At 36.1% G+C, this 27,483-nt stretch overlaps 1 protein-coding gene across 1 annotated transcript in view; it reads left to right on the top strand.

Annotated features, from left to right (window-relative positions):
- The window catches only part of LOC106084854 (uncharacterized), a 125,620-nt gene that overhangs the window by 10,543 nt on the left and 87,594 nt on the right, over positions 1-27,483 (top strand). The window contains exons 2-4 of the mRNA XM_059361453.1: positions 7,995-9,902; positions 13,079-17,602; positions 18,745-19,407. Coding sequence (XP_059217436.1) covers positions 8,174-9,902; positions 13,079-17,602; positions 18,745-19,407 — 6,916 coding nt within the window. The 5' untranslated portion in view covers positions 7,995-8,173. The remainder of the gene's footprint in view (positions 1-7,994; positions 9,903-13,078; positions 17,603-18,744; positions 19,408-27,483) is intronic.

Raw genomic sequence — 27,483 nt, 5'->3', positions numbered from 1 at the left:
TGGTAGATAATATGGTTTTTTGGCTAGCTTATGGATATATTGTTGTTGTTATATGTTAGCTTGCAAAGATTGCCTTTCAACAACAAATTTGTACTTTGGGTCGTTGAAATTCAAAATAAATTGTTGCAGGAAAATTAACAAATTTCGTAGTCGTTCTTTCGAGCAATGTTGTTTTGTTTTCCCAAAATATTTTTATCTGTGTATGGTCTTCATCATACAAACCAAGGATGGTCCGAATCGGTTCATAACTTGATAATGCTCCAATAGTATGGCAATTTTTATCCATTATCTTTTGGGTGAAATTTTGCACAACATTCAAAGCAAGGATGGTCCGAATAGGTGCATGACCTTATATGGCTCCAATAGCAGGGCAATTTTTATGCATTATCCTTTGGTTGCCCATAAAGAAATTAAATTCTAGGCAAAGAACAATGCGATCCATGATGGAGAGTATATAAGATTCAGCCCGGCCGAACTTATAACGCTTTTACCCTCCACCATAGGATGGTGGTATACTAATTTCGTTATTCTGTTTGCAACTCCTCGAAATATGCGTCTGAGTTCCCATAAAGTATATATATGCTTGATCGTCATGTCATTTTAAGTCGATCTAGCCATGTCCGTCCGTCTGTCTGTGAAAAGCATGCTAACTTTCGAAGGAGTAAAGCTAGCCGCTTGAAATTTTACACAAATACTTTTTATTAGTGTAGGTCGGTTGGGATTGTAAATGGGCCAAATCGGTCCATGTTTTGATATAGCTGCCATATAAACCGATCTGGGATCTTGACTTCTTGAGCCCCTAGAGGGCACAATTCTTATCCGATTGGGCTGAAAAGTAGCATGAGGTGTTTTGTTATGACTTCCAACATCTGTATCAAGAATGGTTCAAATCGGTCCATAACCTGATATAGCTGCCATATAAACCGATCTGGGGTCTTGACTTCTTGAGCCACTGGAGGGCGCAATTATTATCCGATTTAAATTAAATTTTGCATGAGGTGTTTTGTTATAACTTTGAACAAATGACCTAAGATTAGTTCAAATCGGTCCATAACCTGATATGGCTGTCATATAACCCGATATGGGATTTTGACTTCTTGAGCCTCCAAAGGGCGCAAGTATTATTCGATTTGGCTGACATTTTTGTACAACGGCTTCTATCATGAGAACATTACATACGTGTCGAATATGGCATGAATCGGTTTATAGCCTAATACAGCTCCCCTATAAACCGATCTCCCTATTTTACTTCTTCAGCCCCTAAAATGCGCAATTCTTACTAGATTTGGTTGCAATTTTACACAATGACTTCTACTTTGGTCTCCAATATGCAGTACAATTATGGTCCGAGATGAACAATAACCGGTTTTATTTGTTCTTATTAATTTTTTATTTATATTTATAATTTTTTTATATAATTTTGATATTTGGAATTAATATTTTTTTTTTTTTGAAATTTTTTTTAATTTTTTTTTTAAATTTGTTTTTTTTTTAATTTGTTTTTTTTTTTTTAATTTGTTTTTTTTAAATTTGTTTTTTTTTTAATTTGTTTTTTTTTTTAATTTGTTTTTTTTAATTTGTTTTTTTTATTTTTTTTTTTAATTTGTTTTTTTTTAATTTGTTTTTTTTTAATTAGTTTTTTTTTTAATTTGTTTTTTTTTAATTATTTTTTTTTAATTTGTTTTTTTTTAATTTGTTTTTTTTTTAATTTGTTTTTTTTTTAATTTGTTTTAATTTTTTTTTAATTTGTTTTTTTTTTAATTTTTTAAATTTTTTTTTTAATTTTTTTTTAATTTGTTTTTTAATTTTTTTTTATATTTTTTTTATTTGTGTTGTTTTTTAATTTTTTTTTTAATTTGTGTTTTTTTTAATTTTTTTTTAATTTGTGTTTTTTTTTAATTTTTTTTTTAATTTGTGTTTTTTTTTATTTGTTTTTTTTTTAATTTGTTTTTTTTTTAATTAGTTTTTTTTATTTGTTTTTTTTTCTTTATATTTGTTTTTTATTTTTTTATTTGTGATGATTTTTTTATTTTTTTTAATTTTTTTAGGTTTATGTTTTTTAATATGTGTTTTAGATTCTAATATATTTTTTTTAATTTTTTATTAATTTTTTTATTTTTATTTTATTTTTTTATTTATTTTTTTATTTATTTTTTTATTTTTTTTTTATTATTTATTTTATTTTTTCTATTTTTTTATTTTTCTATTTATTTATTTATTTTTTTTTTATTGTTTTTTTTTATTTTTTTTTATTGTTTTTTTTTATTTTTTTTTATTGTTTTTTATTTTTTTTTATTTTTTTTATTTTTTTATTTATATATTTTTTTTATTTTTTTATTTATATATTTTTTTTATTTATAGATTTATTTTTATTTATATTTTATTTTTTTTATTTATTTATTTTTTTTTATTAATTTTTTTTACTTATTTTTTATTTTTATTAATTTTTTTTACTTATTTTTTATTTTTATTTTTTTTTTTTATTTATTTATTTTTTTTTATTTGTTTATTTTTTTTTTTTATTTTTTTATTATTTATTATTTATTTATTTATTTATTAAATATTTATTTTTTTTCTAATTTTATTTTTTTTATAATTTTTATATTTTATTATTGTGTTTTGTTATGTTTTATAATTAATAATTTTATTTTTATTTTTATTCTATTTTATTTTTTTAATTTTTTTTTTATTTTTTTTATCTTGTTTTACCTTGCCACTGTGCGCCCTCTGCATTGCTCTTAATACTAGTGTTCCTCCTGATGACTATAATAATTATTATCGGCAAAAGTTTTATTTTTAAAATATATATGCAACTATATTTAGATTTTGCCTAAACAAAAAAAAAAAAACAACTGTGATGAAAAGTAAACGAAAAACAAATGATGAGAAATAGTAAAGGAAGAAAACGGCAGACGGAAAAAATAAATAAATAAAACAACAACATCATCAGCAGAGTATGATATGGAAAATAATTAGAGATCATAATATTTGTGAAACGATATGAATAAAATATGAAAAAAAACTAAACTAAACTAAACGTTAAAGAAATGTGGGGATAATAAATGAAAAAAGTTCATGTGTTTAAATATAAATTATATACAATGGAAAAAAGTTTTTAAACATGCCCCTAAAGTCGTTAAACAAAATGGAATGCCAAAAGCAAAAATAAAATTTAAAAATATTCAAAAAAAGAAAGTGTATATGGGATTCAGTGAATTTCATGGATAAACTACTCTGCCCAATAATGAAACAAAACCCAAGTGCAGAAACCATAAATGAATGAATTTTTTAGAAAAATTACATGCAAAATTCTTTGATAAATCGCCAACGTAACCTACATTTTTTGCAAAAAAATTAAAAAAAAAATAACAAACTAAAGAAATTGAGACCAATGAAACTAGCCAAACAAAAGTGTTCAAATGTGCACCCCACATTTGCCTCTAAACAAACATATATCAAGTGTTTTATTTGGCTTTTCCGCCTTGGATATACTTAAAAATACAGATATATGTGATTTTTTCCTCATTTCTTTGAAGAAAAAAAAAACCATCAGATTTCGCAAAATCTATCACCGCCTGTTGCATTTTTTTTGTTATCTGGGTGCATATATTTTGAAAAGAGAAACCACAACAATCGAAATAAATTAGAAAAAACAGCCAAAAATCTTGGCCGTCGTGAAGACGACTTCATTTTCACTGTGTGACGTTTTCAGTTTTTCAACAAATCAAAAAAGAAAACTGTGTGTGTGACTGATTTGATTATATTCCTATAGTATAAAAACAAAAAATAAAAATATAATAAAAAATTCTTTATGGCTTTCAAACATATAGAAATGCATTAATAGATATTTCCTGCATTTTTATTTTATGTCAGTTTTCTTGTTACTTGGCCCACAAACAAAATATTTCTCAGCATTTATTTATATTTAATTCTTGCCAATGGTTCGACGTCAGACATACAAATATTAACGTCAATCTTAAAAATTTTCGAAACAAGATTTTTCATTGCAATTGCTTTTCTTTGAGATCAATTGTACATCAGTATTTGTCGATTGCAAATTTTTAATTTTTTTTTTGGTCCAATTTTTGTTTTTATAGGCTATAGTAATTTATTTTCAAGGTTTTTTTTCATACAAATGAAAAATAATATCTTTGACACATATTTTGTTATTACCCTTTGCCTGTCTTATTTTCCTTTACACCGGTCGGTCTTTTTCCAAAGAAGACAGTATTTTTAACGCCAGACAGCCGTCTTTTTGTGTTGTATATTTTAAAATATTGACAGAAATGTTATACATGTGTGTTTCCTCAGTGCTTGCTCTTTAGTTCATGGTCAGTTGGCTTTGGCTTATGGGAAATTGGGAGAAAATAAATCCATAGGGCAAAATGTGAGACGATAAAAACCTCTCCCAAGGGAGGTAGCTTATTGACCCGGAAAATGTTTATGTTAGGGGTTGAAAGGTTGTACCAAATATCGATCAGCGTCGTCATACAGCTCGTGGTTCATGCGTCGCCTATATTCTCCATTAACGAAAACTGGTCCATATATTTTACGAAGAATCTTTTTCTCAAACTCTCCAAGCACTGCCTCGTCTGCTTTCACAAGTAATCATGCCTCAGACCCATATAACAATATCAGTTTATTATTTAGTGTAATCTTCGTCTTTCGAGAGGTAACCTTGTTTCTAAACTGTACCTAATACGGTGTTTGATCTAGAGATTCTCTCTTGTAACTCGCACAAGATCAATAAGATTCCACCTGACATCTTTTTGGGTAGTGAATGCTGTTCCATAAGTTAGTGATTTAGCTTTCTTCTGCGATAACAGCCATGGAGGTACAGCTTAGACCGTATATATTGTAAATGTATCTTCTCACGGGTAGAATCTTTGTGTCCACATGAAAACTATGAAGCTACAGCACGTAGTATGTATCTGAAACTTATTCCACTGCGTGTCGCTTGACAGTCGAGTCCGCACTTGCGCTGCATTGACAATTGTCAATCCCATGGCAGCTGGTTGTACGTACCGGTAAACTCAGTGCACAAAAAACTGCTACAATAACAAACACAATATGGTCATTTATCTTGTATGTAGTAAATAAGATTTCTTTGTTAGCATCAGACATTTGTAGCGGTGTATCGCAATTGCGGTGTACCGCAAAAATGTAAATCTTTGAATAAACACAACCATTCAACGACTAACTCAACTCAAATGGCTTGTACAAAAACACAAATGATTTTGCGGTGGTGCGAGTGACGCCTGAGTTAACACTACCACCGCAAATACTTATTCTCATGTGTTTTTTGTATTTGCGGCGGTATGATGAGTGTTTGGCAAAAACAACGAAAACACCGCAATTTTTTTTACATAATGTTGAAAACAATCCCAAATAATTATGAGACTCAGTATTTAGAAACGAAACGATATAAAAATAAATGGCTTTTCTCAATGGTGCGAAACCAATACCATAATTATGATTCGAGTCAATGTATTGTGTTGTTGCGGTGTTTTCGTTCTCGTCTTACTTCGTTACTCTAATTGCTCATTACAGAAAATTTATTCCTCTGGTCGAACGTAGAATAGATGTCCAAGTGCCTCAATATTCTGCTTTTTGTCTCCAATCTCTGACGCCCAGTTTCGAGATGTCGCTCTCCACTTCTCCAAACTATATCGGAGTTTTGGTCTTCCCCTTTGCGTCGCCTTCAAAACACTTCTTTGCTGGAACTTCTTTATCCATTCTGCCAACATGATCTAGCCAACGCAACCGTTGCATTTTGTACGAATAATTATACGATCGCCACTCATATGAGTGTGCTGAGCATAACACTGTATCAATTGCGGTGGTGATAGATTCAAATACCGCATTTTTATGACACCGCAAATCAGAAAAACACCACCGCTTGCGATACTCTGGTTAGCATCCCATGTACTGCCGCCAAGTGTCTTGGGGACTCTGTTCTTACTTCTGACTCTTCCACAAAATTAAGTAACATAAGAGGAGGATTTTTAATGGCTGTATAATGTGACACCTTTATTGGTGGTCGGAATCAACGACTTTCGCATTCAGTTATCTTTTACGGGGGAAAGCTAAAATGATTGTAATTTGAGGTTAAATCACAGTGGCGGGGATATCATCCTGTTTCACTCCACGCGTTTCATCTGCAAATTCTTGTCTCTATCTTGTTGTTGTTGTTGTAGCCACATTTTTATGTAGAGGTGGTAATCCTCGTCCAATCTAAAGGACCGATCGCCGCGGGAACAGGGTTTATTTAATTTTTTTTATTTTATTTTATTTTATTTAATTTTTTTTATTTTATTTTATTTTTATTTTTTTTATTTTATTTTATATTTATTTTTTTTTTATATTTATTTTTTTTATTTTATTTTATTTTATTTTTATTTTATTTGATTTTATTTTTATTTTATTTTTATTTTATTTTATTTTATTTTATTTTATTTTATTTTATTTTATTTTATTTTATTTTATTTTATTTTATTTTATTTTATTTTATTTTATTTTATTTTATTTTATTTTATTTTATTTTATTTTATTTTATTTTATTTTATTTTATTTTATTTTATTTTATTTTATTAAATTTTATTTTATTTTTATTTTATTTGATTTTATTTTATTTTATTTTATTTTATTTTATTTTATTTTATTTTATTTTATTTTATTTTATTTTATTTTATTTTATTTTATTTTATTTTATTTTATTTTATATTATTTTATTTTTTTTTATTTTATTTTTTTTTTATTTTATTTTATTTTATATTATTTTATTTTTTTATTTTATTTTTTTTTTTATTTTATTTTTATTTTTTTTTATTTTATTTTTATTTTTTTATGTTATTTTTATTTTTTTTGTTATTTTATTTTATTTTATTTTTATTTTATTTTTATTTTATTTATTTTTTATTTTATTTTATTTTATTTAATTTTTATGTTATTTATTTTTTTTATTTTATTTTAATTTAATTTATTTTATATTATTTTTTTTTTTCAGAGTTTACACCTAACTTGGTTGTATAAAATTCTTAAGTTCTTAGCAGTCTTTTGTTTCCTGACCGCAGGTGTTATTTTTTTGTTTTGCTTTCAGCGCATATTGGCTATAGTTTTGGGGTCATGTATAGCAAGAATATGTGAAAATGTTTTTTTAATTGATTTTTATTTTCACCTCCCTTATTATTTCAATGACTTTTCAACAGTTTTCTTGTTTCGACCATGATAAAGGTCATCGTTGTCTTCCGCTGGCACCCACCTAGCAGACCAAACTAATTAATTGTGGCGCCTCTCTTGTGCTTAGAATCCTACATCGATTTTATTGAAATCGCAATAACATTTTGCCCTCAAACAAATAATTTGCAAATAACATAAGTAATAAGTTTCGAACTGTTTGGTTTGGTTAGACGGTCATTAGTTCTCACAGGTCTGCAGTTTGAGATGATATGATGATCGTTTGCCAAAAAATCGGATCACATCACAGCAGCAGCATTCAACCCAAAATAACAGAGCATTTTCGAATATTTTTTCGCTTTTAAAAAACATTGACATTGAATTACTGACCAAGACAGGAGGAGAATAGCATAGATGACAAGAAAAAAAAAACAAATGAAAAACGGCTGTCATGCGTAGATAAATTTCAGATAAATCTTTTTGAAAAGAAACCTAAAGAAAAGTATTTTTTAGAAAAATCGAAAAAAAAACGAAATTTTTTTGGGGAAATTTTCATTAGGGTACACCTTTAGTTTTCGACTAACTACAAAGAAAAGCAAACGCATTGAAAAATAAGAAAAACCTCCGTGTTTTTCTCAAGCGAGTGATTAAATAATCGTTTAAAAAATTTTTGAATGCAGACAGTTAGGCGAGTTTCTAGAAAACGAGAATAAAAATCGTAACTTGAATATTTTAGAATAAAATGTGAAGTGAAATACAAAAAAAAGAAATACCATAACAAATTGGTTGATGTGCAAATTTTTTTATACATTTTTTAGTAGCTCTCCAATAACTATACTTATACCCCATTGAACGTACAAAATAAAAAAAAAACTAAATTGTGGAGCTCTCTTAGAGACAAGTTTTGCCAAACTGCAATCAGGCCCCAAATAGAAAACCAAAACGAAACGATACCCAACTTGGCTAAAACCATAACCAACGCCACAAACCACACAACATGTCCAGCAACGAGTTGAGCGAATTAATCGCCATGGGCTGTCCCGACCTTGATACCACAAACAACGGCTTACCCACCAACTCCCACATAGTCGATGAGAGACGTCGCCTGAGTGTGAAACAAATGACGGCTACCGAATTGGCTGCAGCACGGGCAGCTGCTGCCATTGATATAAAAAATGCTCTGGCCAAATCCGGCCAGATATCAAGTGCCCCCGGCAGCAGTAACTCATCGCTAACGAAAAATAACAGCGTTTCAAGTTTCCGTAGTGAGCCGCCACAGGCACCCAGCAGCATGTCGCTGTCGGCCGCCAGCAGTGAGGGCAGCTTAAGCAATGGTGAACAATCTGCTGCTTTGCGTAGAAGGGCCGCCGCCAAAGAAACGCATGCCCCCATCATAAATTCCCCTTCGGCTTCTTCGTCTGCCTCTTCTTCGGGCTCCCCAAGTCCCCAGCACCATGATGATGAACATCATTTGGATGGTAAACAAAGGATATTGCCCACCACTCCAGCTCCCAGGGAGCGTATTATCTCCTTGCCCAGTGTTTTAGATGATGGCATGGAGGATCATTTTTTGTCGCTAAGCTCTTCGGCTCCCAAACCAGATACTGGCTCCAAGTTGTTGGAGGTAAAGGAAAATTCTAAAAATTTCATATCCTTGGATCATTCAGACGAAAATTTAAACTCTCCCTATTTTAAGAATCCCACCAAGAACTCTGATATCTCGCTCTCAAACATCGAATCAGATCGTTTTAAAAATAAAAGACCTTCAATTTTGGATTCCATAGAGCTGTTGAGGAAACAGCGAAGAGATCGTAACGAAAATCGAGAAAAACGTTCAGAATCCCAGGGAGATGATGAGCGCTTGCAGCATCATCATGAGCGTAGTGCTGCGCCCGATCGTCTGAACTCCTCCAGCAATGATCCCAGTCGACGCAATAGCAATGCCAGCATCATCAGCGATGTGTCAGTCTCGGCGACAGTGGCCCTGCCACCTACTCCACCCCTTACCCCATTTCCCTTGGCCAAGACATCATCGGCTCCCAATATGGAGAGACGTAAGAGCAGTTTGAGCGCCTTATTCCCTGGACCCTCTCCCTTGGTGGCACCTGAGCCTGTGCTACATGCTGATCCCAAGGTTTTGGAAACCTTGCATAAGGATGAAATTAAAACCATTGTGGATGAGACCATGAGAAGGGAAATACCCACTGGCAAGTTGGTGCATCGCACCAAAACTCCTCCTCCGGCGGGTGTTAGTCTTGGCGTTACCCTCAAGAAGGTCACCCCGCCACGCACCCAAATCACAGTGAAGAAAAACGAGGGCCCCATGTTGGGTGTGGTCTTGCGCAAAGTGGAACGTAAAACTGAACCCCAAAAAAGTATTTTGGATGATGACAAACCTCTATACCATCTCTCCATAGTACGCAGTGATGGCAAAGATCATAAACCATCGGCTGCGGCCACAACAGCTAAACCCAAGCCCAAACCGGTGCCTTTGCAAAAATCTGCCACTGTGGCGAGTAAACCAAATCCCGGTGGCATTCTCACTGGTCCTCAGGGACCCCGCCCCGCCCCAGCTGCTGCGGTACAAGTGCCCGCCAAACCTCAGCGACCCATGCCTGGTGTGCCCATAACCATACAGAAGATCGAAGGTGATAAAATTATTATTATCAAGAAGATCATTGTGCCCAAGAACTCGAAAATACCCGAGCAATATCTTAAGGTTGGTGGTCATGAGAATTCGATGTTCGTTTGCTGGTGGTCCTGTTTACCTGTGTCTCGTATCGTCTATGGTGTGTCCAACTCACTCATAAATTATTGTGGATTTTCTTTTACATGTGTGTGCGTTTTTGTTGAGTTATGGAAATATATTTTTCTTGTTTTGTTGTATTCTACTTTTGTACGTTCAATGTGTGTTTTTCTGTGTTCTGTGAAGAGAAAATTCGAAAAGAAATTTCCTTGGATTGGCTGACGGGTTGGTTGAAATTTAAAGTAAAAAAATGGAAAAGTAATTTCAGAAAAATATTTAATTTATAAATTATTTTTTCTTATTTTTTTTAATAAAATAATTTTATTTAATTTTTTTGTTTTACTTATTTTAATTTTATTTTATTTTTTTTTATTTTATTTTATTTTTTTTTATTTTATTTTATTTTTTTATTTTATTTTTTTTTATTTTTTTTTATTTTTTTTTTATTTTATTTTTTTTTATTTTTTTTTTAATTTTTTTAATTTATTTTTTTTAATTATTTGTTTTTTTTATTTTTTTTTTTTAATTTATTTTATTTTATTTTATTTTATTTTTTTTTATTTTAATTTATTTTATTTTTTTTTATTTTAATTTATTTTTTTTTAATTTATTTTATTTTTTTTTTAATTTATTTTATTTTTTTTTAAATTATTTTATTTTATTTTATTTTATTTTATTTTATTTTACTTTATTTTATTTTATTTTATTTTATTTTATTTTATTTTATTTTATTTTATTTTATTTTATTTTATTTTATTTTATTTTATTTTATTTTATTTTATTTTATTTTATTTTATTTTATTTTATTTTATTTTATTTTACTTTTTTTATTTTATTTTATTTATTTTATTTTTTTCCCCGTCCTCTGTTTGTTGAAATCACTCTAGAGTCTTTAAAAATAGAGATATTGGGCTGAAACTTTGCACAAATTCTTTTTTTGTCCATAAGCAGGTTAAGTTCGAAGATGGGCTATATCGGACTATATTGTTTATATAGCCCCCATATAGACCGATCGGCCGATTTAGGGTCCTAGGCCCATAAAAGCCATATTTATTATCTGATTTTGCAGAAATTTGGAACAGCGAGTTGTGTTAGGCCAGTCAATATCCTTCTTCAATTTGATCCATATCGGTCCAGATATGGATATAGCTGCCATAAAGACCGATCTCTCGATTTAAGGTCTTGGGCCCATAAAAGGGGCATTTATTGTCCGATGTCGCCGAAATTTGGCACTGTGAGTTGTGTTAGACCCCTCGACATCTTTCTGCAAATTGGTCCAGATCGGTCCAAATTTGGATATAGCTGCCATATAGACCGATCTCTCGATTTAAGGTCTTGGGCCCATAAAAGGCGCATTTATTATTCGATATCACCGAAATTTGGCACAGTGAGTTGTGTTAGACCCCTCGACATCTTTCTGCAAATTGGTCCAGATCGGTCCAGATTTGGATATAGCTGCTATATAGACCGATCCCTCGATTTAAGGTCTTGGACCCATAAAAGGCTCATTTATTGTCCGATGTCGCCAAAATTTCGCACAGTGAGTTGTGTTAGGGCCTTCGACCTTCTTTTTCAATTTGGCCCATATCGGTCCAGATTTGGATTTAGCTGCCATATAGGCCGATCTCTCGGTTTAAGGTCTTGGACCCATAAAAGGCTCATTTATTGTCCGATGTCGCCGAAATATGGGACAGTGAGTTGTATTAGACCCCTCGACATCTTTCTGCAAATTGGACCAGATCGGTCCAGATTTGGATATAGCTGCCATATAGACCGATCTTTCGATTTAAGGTTTTCGACCCATCAAAGGAGCATTTATTGTCCAATGTTGCCGAAATTTTGGACAGTGAATTGTGTTAGGCCCCTCAACATCTTTTTGCAATTTGGAACAGATCGGTCCAGATTTGGATATAGCTGCCAAATATACCGTTCCATCGTTTAAGGTTTTGGACCCATAAAAGGGGCATTTATTGTCCAATGTTTCCTCAATTTGGAACAATAAGTTGTGTTAGACCCCTCGCCATCTTTCTGCAAATTGGTCCAGATCGGTCCAGATATGGATATAGCTGCCATATACACCGATCTCTCGATTTGAGGTCTTTGGCCCATAAATGGCGCATTTGTGGTCCGATTTCGCCGAAATTTGGTGCAGTGAGATTTGTTAGGCTTATCGACATCCCTCTTCGATTTGGCCCAGATCTGTTTAGATTTGGATATAGCTGCAATATAGACCGATCTCTCGACTTAAAGTCTTGGCCCCATAAAAAGCGCATTTATGATCCCATTTCGCTGAACACAGTGACTTTTCGACATCCGTGTCATATATGGTTCAGATCGGTCTATATTTGAATATAGCTACATATTACACCATTCAATATCCATGTCGAATTTGGTCCAAGTCGGACCATATTTTGATATAACTGCTATGGCGGCATAAATTATGCAGTCTTTACTGGACAATGACGAAAGGTGGTTTACATATATACCCGAGGTGGTGGGTATCCAAAGTTAGGGCCCGGCCGATCTTAACGTCGTTTTACTTGTTTGTATTTTTTTCATATTTTTTTTTTTTTTAATTTTGTTTTAATTTTTATTTTATAATATTTTTATTTATTTATTCATTTGTTTATGTACTTATTTAATGTTTTTTTTTTTTTTGTATATACCTTAATTCATAAATTTATATAATGAGAGAAACAAAGTCATTTTCTTGTGGGCCATATACGATTTGATTAAAATTTAAAATCGGTCAATAAATTTTATGTCTCAAAGTGTCACACACTAAACTCTTCATACAACTACACCAAGCCTTCACAGTTTTTGCCAAAAGTCACACAGTACACAACTTAAAAAAAAACTGAATTTTGTTTTTCCTCATTCACAAACCCAAAGTGCAGCAATTATCTTTCAAAAGAAAAAAAAATTAAAAAAAAACCTCCTTTAACCCTAGCAGCCCCAATATAAAAGTGATCACAATTGTGATTTAGATAGACTAAGTAAAACCCACCCCATCCTCCAAATCATTATCGCATTACAACCAAATGAGTGAAAATGAATGCAATGATAAAGAAAGCAATAATGTCACCTCGACTACCGCCACCAGCAACATCAGCAACAATAATCGCAAGTCCGATGAAACAAAACACCAACAGCAAGCTACAACAGCAGATGGCATAAAATCTTCACCGAAATCAATAACGAAAAAAATTAAACAATCACCCTCAAAGTCGGCAGAGAAAGCCCCAACACAGCCTCAATTATTGGCAGGTAATGAAAAGGTCGCCGAAGGCCCACAACAAGAAGCAATGCATAAATCGCAGACATATCAAATGATGTCGCCACAAATGGCCACAGTGATGTCCTCCAGCAAGGCGGAAACCAAATCCGGCCTAAGGTCACCCATATCATCGCCATTGACTTCACGCAAAAATCGAGGTCTGCCACCGGTTAGTCCCAAATCGACACCACCTTCGGCGCGAAAACATTACCCCTTGGCGTACAATGCCTCAACGGGCACCATATCGTCGCCTATAACTATACCGGCAGTGCCTCCCAGAATGATGGCTGCCATAGCCTCAAGTCCAGCCTCTAGTCTATCGTTGTCCTCCTCGACTTCGTCTCCCTCCTCATCGCCACCACCACCACCTTTGCCCGTAAGGGCTCCCAAAGTGCCCTCCAATGGAAACATTCATAGGTTATTGAATGAAAGTCCCAAGGGAGTCCCAATGAGTTCATCGAAAACCCAAATTTCCTCCTCGCCCAAGTCACTGTTCCATGACTTGTCGTGCTCCAAACTGGATTTGGATAAGTTGATAGCCCAACAAAAGGAATTGGAAGAGAAAACTGCGGCAGTGCAGGCTTCCACAAAGCTGGATGCCTCATTTTATGATGCCGAAATTGAAATGATGAATAAATACTTGAAAAGTTTACCCGATTACAGTGAATTGGATCGCAAGCTGCACAAAGAGTTTCAAGAGTGTGAGGTACTCTACGATAAGCTGAAGAAGCGGCAGGCACCTTTGAGTAAGTCCAACTCGCAGCAGAGTGTGGCGGATCAGCCCAAGGCAGTGTTGGCGAAACCCATGGAGCCGTCAACACCCATCAGCAATGGCTTAGCCAAGTCCTCCTCCATAAATTTTCACAATAATTCCAGCTCTACCAACTTAAGCAATGGAGTAGGAATAGGGGGAGGTGGAGCAGGAGGAGGAGGTCAATCATCCCGCATACAATATCCCTCCATATTTCAACAAAAACCCAAACTACAGCGAAGTATATCAAGTTCCAATATGCCCTATAGCTCCTCCATTACGGCGGCCAACCCCACTAGTCAACCCAATTCCCCAGGCACGCCGAAAGCCAACTACTTTGATCCCAGGCAGCAGCAGCAATATATTCATTCACATCACCACCCCCAGCAACCCTTGCAAGAGGAGGATAGAAACTCGATAATGAATGGCTCAAATATGTCGCTAAACAAGCAAAACATGAATGAGTTCTGGTCTGACAATCTGGCCCAATGCCAGAAGAGGCAAACGCCCAATCGTAGTTTGTGGAACTATGATAAGATATGCAATCCTCCGGTGGGAGCTCCTCTCAAGGTGGATGCCCAGACAGCCAAGAAGTTGGCCATATTTGATCCCACAGTGGCTGAGGCGGCCCAAAAGGAGTTGCAAAAGCACAGCAAACCTGCGGGACAACCTAATAAACTGCAAAAAAATGCATCACTCTCGCACCTGGACCTCAAAGTGAGACAGGCAGTAACCAAAGAAGATCTCTACAAGCTGATATGCAATGAGCCTCCCGCATTATCCTCCTCACCCAAAAGTGGAGGGGATACAATTTACTCCAGCAAAGTCCCCATTAAAATGGCTGGGCCACAAGTTCATGCGAACGCGCCCTCTTCAACATCTCTCAACAAAAGCATATCCATGAGTCATGTGCCCCAAGGTGTCTTAATGTCTCATACCCCTGCGGCGGGGGCAGTACAACATCCCAATGGTTTCAATCATCTAAGGAGATCTTCTTCGAAAACCCATATACCCTGCTACATGAAGCATCTGCCATCTCTAAGCCGCAGTACTTCCAATAGTGCTATACTATTGCCCCCAGAACCTAAGGCAGATCCAAACAACAAACCTTTGGCTAAACTTAACACGCCGCATAATCAGTCAAATTTCACGGTGGCCAATGCCATGACAACATCGGCCATGGCATATGCGTCATCACCCTCCTCACCATCAGCTTCGACGGCAACATCATCATCACCTAAAAATAATGATGACAATGTTTCGCATCCCTTGAGAGGTCTGCTTAAGAGTCTCTCAAGTTCAAATGTCTATGGAGCACCTAAATATAGTCCATTTGCCAGTGTCAACAGCAACCATAGTGGCAAACAACAGCAATTTGCGGCATTGCAAACAAGTGATTCATCGCCTTTGAAACCTTTAATAATGTCGACTTCGCTAATGGCCGCCAATGCAACAGCGCCGGCGGTGGCATCATCATCATCATCATCTTCGGCCAATGGGGCTGGGGCGATTGGTGAGAAGAAATTGGGCTCTTCCGCCTTAAATGATGAGATCATGATGTTGCGACAACAACAGCAACAGCAACAAAAGCAACAGCCGCAAGTTGCGCAACATGTTGCCCAACATGCTTCTCAACATCCCTCCAAGTCATCATCGAAATTTTCAGAATTCAAACCCAAAGATTCCGAAAAGATTGAGTCGCCCTCATTGGAACGCAAATCGGAGAAGAGCAACAGCACCATTAGCACCAGCAGCGTTACTGTGACCAATTGCTGTGCCACCCATTTGCCTCAGCTAACCAAACTGACTTCCACCTTTCACATACCGCCCGCCCAAGATAAGGCGCTTGCCTCGAATTCTTCAAATCCCCCTGCCGCTGCTATTAGTGGCACTAATCAAGGCAGCGGGGGTCCAAGTGCAGGGTCAAATTGTAGTGCAACAGTAACATCAACGGCTAATGCAGGTGCCGCCAGCGGCGTCGGCTACAAGATCTCAAAAACCCAAAGTGTTGCCAATTTAGAATTGTCAAAGCGTCAGAAAGACGCCGATAATAAAATCGAAAAATGCTTCAATGATATAATAAAGAAAAATCAACAAAAACCACTAATGGCATCGTCGACGACGCCAACAACGACAACAACAATCGCATCAACTACGACAACAACTTCTGCGCCAGTAGTGGCCGGGGCAACATCAACATCTTCGCCGGTGGTGATCACAACAAATGCCAATTCAAATGAAAAAGTCAAACAGGAGCCAATAAATAATGAAATGAAATCAACGCCAGCCGCCTTGGCAATAAATACCGGCAAGGTTGCGGAGCAAGCCCCAGTCTCAGCAAACACTGGCAATAACACCTCCGCAACATCAGCTGCAGTCAATGGGTCAAATATGACACCAAATCAATCACAAATACCAGTGGCTGTGGGTAATGTGAACAAGAAGAGTTACCCCTTGGGCAAATCGAGTTCCACTTCTCAAATACCCATGGCCAATTACCAAAGATTGCTGCAACCCATGGCGACACAGCAACAAGTTTCCCCCAATGAGCCTTCTTTGCCAAATCAAACGGCTAACAATGTCCAACAGAATTATCCTCAACAAAAGAAAACCTTTTTGAATTGGTCCACCTTTGCCTGCAATACCAATGATCCCAATTATCAGCAAAAATTGCAACAAGGCAATGGCGCAGGTACCGCCAACAATGTGGCCAAGAAAATGCAACATTTTCAACAAAATCAGCCTCAGCAACATGTCAACATGTCCACCTTTAAGCCTGGCTTTTTTGTGCAAAAGTCCAATAAGGAAAATAAGTTTGTTAATCAACAGCAGGGTCAGCCACAGCAGCAGCAACATCCCTTTATGGGCCAACAACAACAACAACAACAACCCATACAGCAGCAACATACCTCAGCCTTTGTTGTGTATCCTTCAAGAAATAAAAATCCCTTATCTCATTCAGCCTCCTTTTCGGCTGTGCAAAGGCCCATGACAGTGCAATTGCATTTGGGACAATTACCAGTGGCAGCACAGCAGCAAATACAAAAGCAGCAACAACAATTGCACAATAACAACTTTGGCAACATGATGCCGCAACATGGTGTAGGCTCCCAGGCAGGCGGTGGGGGAGGAGAAAGAAAAGTTCTGCAAACTTTTGATAGCTATTATGGCAAGGCCACAGCCGAGCAACAAAAATACTATCAACAAAAGGCTGCAGCCGCCGCAGCCAATAATGCTAATGTTGCTAATGCTGGGGCAGGAGGTGGCATTACACGCTTCATGCAGCAGCAGCAGCAGCAACAACAACATCCGCAACATCCTTTAATGCAATCGACTTCGGCGTCTGCATTGAATTTCTATCAAACACAAGCACCACATACCAATCAAGTATTTCAAACAAATCATCTGCAATCGTCCTCACAACAACCACCGCAACATCTTACAAATGCACAGCAACAAGCCTATATGTATCAGCAACATGTTGCCCAGCAACAACGACAGCCCTCAGCTGCACAACATCCGCATGCTGCAGTGCAACAGAGTGGCTCTATGATTTTCACTAATTCGAAAGCGAATGTCAATCTCATGTCAAAATCTGCCATAGGTTTACACTATGCAACTGAGGTGAATTCTTTAAAGTTTTCTCTTGCGTGTGTGTGTGTGTGTGCGTGTGTTTTGAAATGTTGCTGATTGTCAAGTGTTTGGATGTGCAAATTTGTTTTGTTTTTTTTTTTCTCAATGCAGCTAAAGCGACTGAAATGTCTGAATATTTACAACCACTAACATGCAATGTGATGTTGCGCTTGCCCTTGCATGTGTTTTTCCTACAAATGCTATCTACTTACACTCAGAAGAAAAAAAGGTTTGTTTATAAACATTTTTTTTTGCCTAAATGTTTATAAGTTAAGAAATTAAGTTTAGGTTAAAAAATTTATTAAGTTAAGAAAAACATAGAGAATATCAAACTGAAAAAATAAACTTAGGCCAAGATTTAAGTAAGGCATTTCCGATCTGCCCATATACTAATGCTACATACTTACACTCAGAAAACAAAAAGGTTTGTTTATAAACATTTTTAAAAAAATATTAAATATTTTTTTATATTTATTTTATATATTTTTTATATATTTTTTATATACTTTAGAAATGTTTTTAAAATTTCTTGGGTCTACCCATTTAAAATTTTTTTTATACAAATGAAATACAATCAGCATGTCTATGTCAAGGGAAAGTCGGTGGAGACTGCCCTGCACGAGGTTGTGCGTAAAATAGAAGAATCCTTCAATGCCAAAACATGCACACTGGCGGTATGCATTGACATCGAGGGGGCTTTTAACAATGTGCGGACCGACACATAGATCCAATCCTTAAACAAGTACCGGTTGGACCCGGTCCTTAGAGACTGGATAAACCATATGCTAAGGAACAGATGGATGAATTGTGTGTCCATGACATAAATATAAGGGCAAAAGTGGCACAAGGCATGCCACAGGGGGGTATTTTATCGCCACTCCTATGGGTGATCACCACAAATGACCTATAACGGATGCTGACTGAGAAGGGATTTGAGCCCGTCTGCTAGACGATGTTATAATACTTCTAAGGGGCAAGGATCCGAAACAGCTATGCAGAAGCGCGGAAGGGGTCTTGCATATGGCATATGACTGGGCTAGGCTCAAAGGTCTGAATGTTTACCCAGAGAAGACTGAAATATGCCTGTTCACGAGGAAGGACGAAGGTGGGTCAATTCGACGCACCACTTTTCCTCAATAAGACGATTTCGATAACTGACAGGGTCAAATACTCAATCATTGCAAACAAGTAATTCATCGCCTTTGAAACCTTTAATAATGTCGACTTCGCTAATGGCCGCCAATGCAACAGCGCCGGCGGTGGCATCATCATCATCATCTTCGGCCAATGGGGCTGGGGCGATTGGTGAGAAGAAATTGGGCTCTTCCGCCTTAAATGATGAGATCATGATGTTGCGACAACAACAGCAACAGCAACAAAAGCAACAGCCGCAAGTTGCGCAACATGTTGCCCAACATGCTTCTCAACATCCCTCCAAGTCATCGTCCAAATTTTCAGAATTCAAACCCAAAGATTCCGAAAAGATTGAGTCGCCCTCATTGGAACGCAAATCGGAGAAGGGCAACAGCACAATTAGCACCAGCAGCGTTACTGTGACCAATTGCTGTGCCACCCATTTGCCTCAGCTAACCAAATTGACTTCCACCTTTCACATACCGCCCGCCCAAGATAAGGCGCTTGCCTCGAAATCTTTAAATCCCCCTGCCCCTGCTATTAGTGGCACTAATCAAGGCAGCGGGGGTCCAAGTGCAGGGTCAAATTGTAGTGCAACAGTAACATCAACGGCTAATGCAGGTGCTGCCAGCGGCGTCGGCTACAAGATCTCAAAAACCCAAAGTGTTGCCAATTTAGAATTGTCAAAGCGTCAGAAAGACGCCGATAATAAAATCGAAAAATGCTTCGAAATCGTCAATAAGACGATTTCGATAACTGAAAGGGTCAAATACTTAGAAGTGATTTTGGGCGCTCCCGTAGCCGAGTTGGTAACGTGCTTGGATTACCAGTGCAGGGGTCGTGGGTTCGATTCCCGCCAGACGCTACTGTGGTAACACAACGAACCTAAAATTCTCTAAGTGGACTGCCACTCTTTCCTAACCTAACCTAGGTGTGATCTTGGTCAGGAAGCTGAATTGGAATTGTCACATTCAGGAGCGTACAAAGAAGGCTCACAGACGTTGGGCTCTATGTAGACGGGTCGTAGGCTCGAAATGGGGCCTGAAACCGAGGATAGTCTACTGGCTCAACAGGAGCATGATTAGACCAATACTTACTTACGCCTCAGTAGTTTGGTGGACTGCTATGGAGAAAAAGTGTAACATAAGGACCATACAACAGGTTTAAAGAACATGCTGTCTTGGCATAGGCAGAGCAATGAGGGCCACGCCCACTAGGGCACTGGAGACTATTCTTGATATCCGACCCATTGACATACAGATTAAGTGTGAGGCAGCCACTTCGGCTATAGGACTTCAGGCGATGGGAGAATGGGTTGAGATGGGAGCAGCTCATACCATCGCGGTATAATCAAATCGACGATAGAAAACCTGGAAGCAAGGGTTCGAGCTTGAGTTCGAGTGCGAGGCACTGCTGCCAGCAGCATACTCTTGGATTGACAGAACCCTAGTATTGCCATCTGGAAGATCATGTTACATGGATGGATCAATAGATAGGATGGATCATCAATAGATGGATGACGATAGGAAACCTGGAAGTAAGGGAAGAGGTTTCCGATCGGATGCCTGAGATGAACCTTAAAGTCGAGTGCGAGGCACTACTGGCAACCTAGTATTGCCATCAGGAAGATCATTTTACACGGATGGATCAAAGCTAGAGAGGACAGAGTGGGTCTGGGGGTCTAGATTGAAAACCCAGATACTGAGATCTGTTTTAGACTGCCTGACCATAAAACGGTTCTGTAGGCGGAGATCCCGTCGATCACGGAATGCCTGAGGTGGTGTGGTGCTAACGTCGAGTGTGAACATTTTTACCGACAGTAAAATAGCCATAAGGGCAATTCAATTTGGCTCAGATCGGTCCGGATTTGGATATAGCTGCTATATAGACCGATTTCTCGATTTTAAGTCTTGGGCCTGATGTCGCCGAAATTTGGCACAGTGAGATGTGATAGAACAGTCGACATCCTTTTTGAATTTGGCCCATATCGGTCCAGATTTGGATATAGCTGTCATATAGACCGATCTCTCGATTTAAGGTTTTGGGGCCATAAAAGGCGCATTTATTGTCCGATGTCGCTGAAATTTATGACAGTGAGTTGTGTTAGGCCAGTCGATATCCTTTTTGAATTTGGCCCATATCGGTCCAGATTTGGATATAGCTGCCATAGAGTTCGATCTCTCGATTTATGGTTTTGGGTCCATAAACGGCGCATTTATTGTCCTATGTCACCGAAATTTGGGGCAGTGAGTTGTGTTAGGCCAGTCGATATCTTTTTTGAATTTGGCCCATATCGGTCCAGATTTGGATATAGCTGCCTCTATATCCAAATCTTTCGATTTAAAGTTTTGGGGCCATAAAATGCGCATTTATTGTCGGATTTTTTGCCAAAATTTGGGACAATGAGTTAAGTTAAGCCCCTCGACATATTTTTGCAATTTGGCCCATATCGGTCCAGATTTCGATATAGCTGGCATATAGTCCCATGTCTCGATTTAAGGTTTAGGGGCCATAAAAGGCGCTTTTATTGTCCGATTTCGCCGGAATTTTGGGACAGTGTGTTGTGTTAGGCCCTTCGACATCCTTCTTCAATTTGGATCAGATCGGTTCAGATTTGGATATAGCCCCCATATAGACCGATCTCTCGATTTAAGGTTTTGGGGCCATAAAAGGCGCATTTATTGCCCTAAATCGCCGAAATTTGGCACAGTGAGTTGTGTTAGGCTCTTCGACATTTTTCTGAAACTTGGCTCAAATCGGTTCAGATTTGGATATAGCTGCCATATAGGCCGGTATCTCGAATAAAAATCTTGGCCCCATAAAAGGCGCATTTATAATCCGATTTCACTAAAATTTGACACAGTGACTTATATTAGGCTTTTCGACATCCGTGTCGTATTTGGTTTAGATCGTTCTAAATTTGGCACAGTGGCTACCAAAAAGACCAATATTTTGTTTCTGCAAAATTGAACAATGATTTGTATTTATTAGACCACTCAATATCCATGTCGAATTTGGTCCAAATCGAACCATATTTCGATTAAGCTGCTATGGGGGCATAAATTATGAATTTTTCACCGGATTCTGACGAAAGATGGTTTATATATATACCCGAGGTGGTGGGTATCCACCCGGCCGAACTTAACGACTTTTTACTTGTTTTATTATAAAATAAAATAGACAAATTACGTCAGTAAGTGCTTCATATATAAAAACTATTTTTTTTAATTTTCACAAAAATAAAAATTTTATTATTTTTAATAAGAAATATTTAAAAATTGCAAGAATAAATATGTAATATTTCTTATATCAAACTAAACCCCGAAATAATAATTCTCATATCGGCGCTAATTGGTTGTAAATCGGTACAACAATAATTTTATTAATTTTCAATTTTTTTGCCTGTTAAGAAAAATATTTTTTTTTCTGTTTTTTTTTCTCAAAGTTTTAAAAAATACAAAAAAATAGAATTAAATAAAATAAAGAAAAAAATAAATATAAAAATGAAAGGAAAGGAATAAGTGAAATCAAGAATGGACACGTTGCTTGAGTTTCCCTTACTGCGTATGATTCATATTAATTCACGAAACACCCCTGCGTATGATTATTACCTGAAAAGTATTTTTCAAAACACGTATACGCTACTCTGTACAGTTTTGCAGCAATCTGAGTTTAATTTAAGTTAATTTTATTTATTTAAAATTTTAATTAATTTTTAATTTGTATTTATTTCAAAGTTTAATTAATTTTAAGAGTTAGAGCAAACATGGCGCCAAATATTAATATAATTTTCCTCTGCTGTGATATAAAAATTTTATTCTTACAATGCATGTGGCCATTGCACTTTCAGAGGCAATTTGTTCAACTTGGTTGATTGATTCTGACACGCTGTCATAATTAATATTCGTAAGGCATTTTTGATGGTCTGTGCTTATGTGCATAGCAAATAACGTTACCTGTGACGCTCACCTTTGTTTAAGATATTAAATTTTTATTTTTTTTTTTTAAGTTTTTTGACCTGAAACCAACAAAATTATAATTGTTTTTGTTTATATTCATATTGTTTATAAAGCCCTATATTATTATAATATTTGACACCTGTTTCTATGGTCATGAAAATATTCATAATGACTGTGAGTCAGTTGTTTCATTTTGTTAATTTTTTTATATTATTTACATATCAAAGTGACGACATGGGAATTTATTTTGTTTTTCCCTCCGAACATAGCGTTTTGCATCTTAATTTTGTTTTTATATGTTTGAGTTTTTTTCTATTGTTTAGTTGCTTTTTTTCTCTTTTCATTTGCCAATTTTTTTAGGGTTCATAAACCTTATGAATGGGTATTACAATTATTATTCTTATACGAGTGCTCAATTTGGTTTTTATGTGGTGTATGTTATGCTACAAGATCGAAAATAATGTGCCGATATTTTTATGGAATTTTGTACAACCAAAAATGAGGTGTCAATAATTGGTGGTTACTCTTGTGTGAGACGCAATTGTGAATATTAATTTTGAAATTTTTTGTTTTTCTCCGAAATGTCTTATGGGGTGGGTTACTTTCAAATTTTGATATTTATAAGAAAAAGAATACTTTGAAATGCGTTTTACGTGTGCATATTTTCTTATGAGTTCCTTTAAAAGGAAAGATAGACCTATGGTCGTATTTTGGCTACTACGTTCTTTAAATTGAATAAGGAAAAAATGATATGAATAACCTTGAAAAAGAAAATCTAAGTTAGGAATTTCGTGCTACTTACAAAATCCTTAATTGTTTTCCATGCCACTCCCCAAAGTTTAGTCTGGTATAGTATCCCCTCCTAAAAGCCGTTATCTGTTAGACGCGTAAGCCGGGCAATGACAAAGGAAATACTCCAATGTCTCATCATCTTCCCCCCCCCCCCCCATGCCCATACACATGCTATCACTTGCCGCACCCATTTTACATTAGTGAGCTCGTAGTCCTATGTATCCCGTTATGATAGCAATAGCTATACTGACCTGTTTACTTCCTTTCAGTAATAGCCTCGTTTTCTCGCGATCTGGATCCCCCCATGGGATTTTCGCCGTCCTATCGGCCGTTTCGCTGTTCCACAATGTTGCATGCGCATTTGCCGTCCGCTCCCTAACTCGGACTGCTTCAACCCGAAAGGCTTCGGGTTAACCAAGTTTATTGACGGCAGTCCTATGGCCTTCACCGCCAAATCGTCTGCCCTCTCATTTTCCCTTACTCCGGTATGGCCCGGTACCCAAACGATGCGGATTTTGCCATCCTCAGAGCAGGGTTAATCAACTTCTTACACTGCAAGACTGTTTGTGACCTTACCGTCCTGGTTGTTATTGCCCTTATGGCAATTATACTGTCGGTTAAGATGTTCACACTCGACTTCCTCGCGTTAGCACCACACCACTTCACACATTGCGTGATCGCCCGGATCTTCACCTGCAGGACCGTATTATGGTCAGGCAGTCTAAAAGAGATCTCAGTCCCTGGGTTTTAAATGTAGGCCCCCAGGCCCACTCTGTCCTCTAGCTTTGATCCAATGTTTTAGGATGATAAAATGTTGTTGAAAATTTCAATGAAAATCAATTTTCAAAACAAAAAATTCTATAAAAATTAATAAAAATAAAAAACCAAATTGGTGTGGTCTGCATCTAACCTGAGCTAAATTTTTTCAGACAGCTTAATTTGTCTTTAATGTGGTTGTTTTGTTTGCCCGCCATTATTACCTTGCTTCTAAAGATAAAAAAATGCAGTTAAGTCAGGAACAGTCCTGTCTTTTGGATTTCCGTTGTGGCGAATGATTCATATTAATTTAAAGGGGCACCCTTGCGTATGACTATTATCCAAAGAGTATTATTTAAAAACACATACGCTACTCTGTACAGGTTTAAGATTTAAATTATTTCTGAATTTTTAAGATTTAAATAAATTCTGATCTTAATTTATCGATTTTACAGGAAATTTATTTTTTTATTTTATTTTTTTTTGAAATTTTAAATAAAAATAAATTTTCAATGAATTTTCCGGTAAAAATCAATTTTTACCAGAAAATTTAATAACTACGGTTGACAGATGACAACAAATTGCCCAAAATCTGACCGATTTCGACCAAACTCTGTGGATATTGTGGAAGTCGTCGAGGAAAGCGTTGTACAAAATTTTGGGAAGATTGAACCATAAATGCGCTTGCAGTGGGTCTAGGAGTGAAAATCGGGCGGTATATATATATGGGAGCTATATCCAAATATGAACCGATTTATATGAAATTCACCAGTTATACCGAGAATTATAAGAAAATCCTTCCTGTCAAATATCGAGATATTATCGATTAAATCGGTTAACAAATGACCATTTTATTGCTGTATTACTGCAAATCGGACGAACATATATAAGGGAGCTACATCCAAATCTGAACCGATTTCTATGAAATTCACCACTAATATGGAGAGTCAAGAGAGAATCCTTTCTACCAAATTTCAAGAGAATCGGCTAAAAAATTATCATTTTATTGCTGTATTACTGCAAATCGGACGAACATATATAAGGAAGCTATATTCAAATCTGAACCGATTTCTATGATATTCACCACTAATATGGAGAATCATAAGGAAATCCTTCCTGCTAAATTTCAAGAGAATCGGTTGAGAAATGATCGTTTTATTGATGTATTACTGCAAATCGGACGAACATATATATGGGAGCTATATCCAAATCTGAACCGATTTCTATGAAATTCACCACTTATATGGAGAGTCAAGAGAGAGTCCTTCCTACCAAACTTCAAGAGAATCGGTTAAGAAATCACCATTTTCTTGTGGTATTACAGCAAATCGGACGAACATATATATGGGAGCTATATCCAAATCTGAATCGATTTCTATGAAATTCACCACTAATATGGAGAGTCAAGAGAGAATCCTTCCCAACAAATTTCAAGAGAATCTGTCAACAAATAACCATTTTATTGCTGTATTACTCCAAATCGGACGAACATATATATGGGAGCTATATCCAAATCTGAACCGATTTCTATAAAATTCCCCACTAATATGGAGAATCACAAGAAAATCCTTCTTGCCAAGTTTCGAGAGAACCGGTTAACAAATGACCATTTTATTGCTGTATTACTGCAAATCGGACGAACATATATAAGGGAGCTATATCCAAATTTGAACCGATTACTATGAAATTCACCACTAATATGGAGAGTCAAGAGAGAATCCTTCCTACCAATTTTCAAGAGAATCGGTTACGGAATGATCATTTTATTGCTGTATTACTGCAAATCGGACGAACATATATATGGGAGCTATATCCAAATCTGAACCGATTTTTTCCAATTTCAATAGGTTTCGTCTCTAAGCCGAAAAACGTGCCCATACCAAATTTGAAGACGATCGGATGAAAATTGCGACCTGTAGTTTGAACACTAATTAAGATGGACAGACAGACAGACAGACAGACGGTCATAGCTAAATCGAAATCAGAAAGTGATTCTGAGTCGATCGGTATACTTATCAATGGGTCTATCTCTCTTCCTTTTGAGTGTTACAAACAAATGCACTAAGTCATAATACCCAAACAAATGCACTAAGCTTCTGCAGCTGCAACCAAGATTCCTATGATCTTCTCGACATTCTGTGTTGAATTAGCCATGTCCGTCTATCGAAATCACGATGGGAGTCGAATGCGTAGAGCTAGCCGCTTGAAAGTTTGCACAGATACTTTGTATTGATGTAGTCAGTTGGGGATTGCAAATGGGTCATATCGGTTCAGATTTAAATATAGCTCCCATATAAACCGATTTGACTTCTTGAGCGCCTGGAAGCCGCAATTTTTGACCTGAAATTTTGTATATGGTGTTCTATTAAGACTTCCAACAGCTGTGCCAAGTACGATTCAAATCGGTCAAGAACCTCATATAGCTCCTATATAAACTGATTTCCCGATTTGACTTCTTGAGCCCCTATAAGCCGCAATTTTCATCCGAGTTGACAGAAATTTTGTATATGGTGTTTTATTAAGACTCTCAACAACTGTGCCAAGTACGATCCAAATCGGTCAAGAACCTCATATAGCTCCCATATAAACCCATCTCCCGATTTGACTTCTTGAGCCCCTGAAAGCCGCAATTTTCGTCCGATTTAGTTGAAATTTTACACATGGTGTTCCGTTATGACTTCCAACAACTGTGCCAAGTACGATCCAAATCGGTCAAGAACCTCATATAGCTCCCATATAAACCGATCTCCCGATTTGACTTCTTTAGGCCCTGAGAGCCTAAATTTGCATCCGATTTGGCTGAATTTTTGTGCATGGTGTTTCGTTATGACTTCCAACAAACGTGCCAAATACGGCCCAAGTCAGTCTATAACCTGATATAGCTCCCATGTAAACGGGGCATGCTAATCTCCGCGTTTTATTACGTTAGTAAAAAATTATGGTAGAAAAAATTATGTTATGAAATTTTCCGACAATTTTTTCTGATTTTCCTAAAAAATTTTCTTGAAAATCAATTTTTTTTAGTTGCCTCTATAAAAGCTTTTAAAGAACATAATTTTTATATATTTGACCTTAAATTTGGATGTTTTATGGTTTGGTTTTTGTCTGCCACCATATGAGTAATGTTTACACTATGGTGGCGTATGATGAATATAAACATTAAAATAACAAAAATTAATAACAAGTATACGCACCACCGGTATATCAGTCTAAAATATTTTTTCTTTAATAAAAATTTTACTGTTTATTATTTTTGTAC

This window comes from Stomoxys calcitrans, chromosome 2 (genome assembly GCF_963082655.1).
Source record: "Stomoxys calcitrans chromosome 2, idStoCalc2.1, whole genome shotgun sequence".
Taxonomy (NCBI): domain Eukaryota; kingdom Metazoa; phylum Arthropoda; class Insecta; order Diptera; family Muscidae; genus Stomoxys; species Stomoxys calcitrans.
The sequence above is the reverse complement of the archived record's forward strand: the minus strand, read 5'-3'. Positions and strand labels throughout refer to the sequence as shown.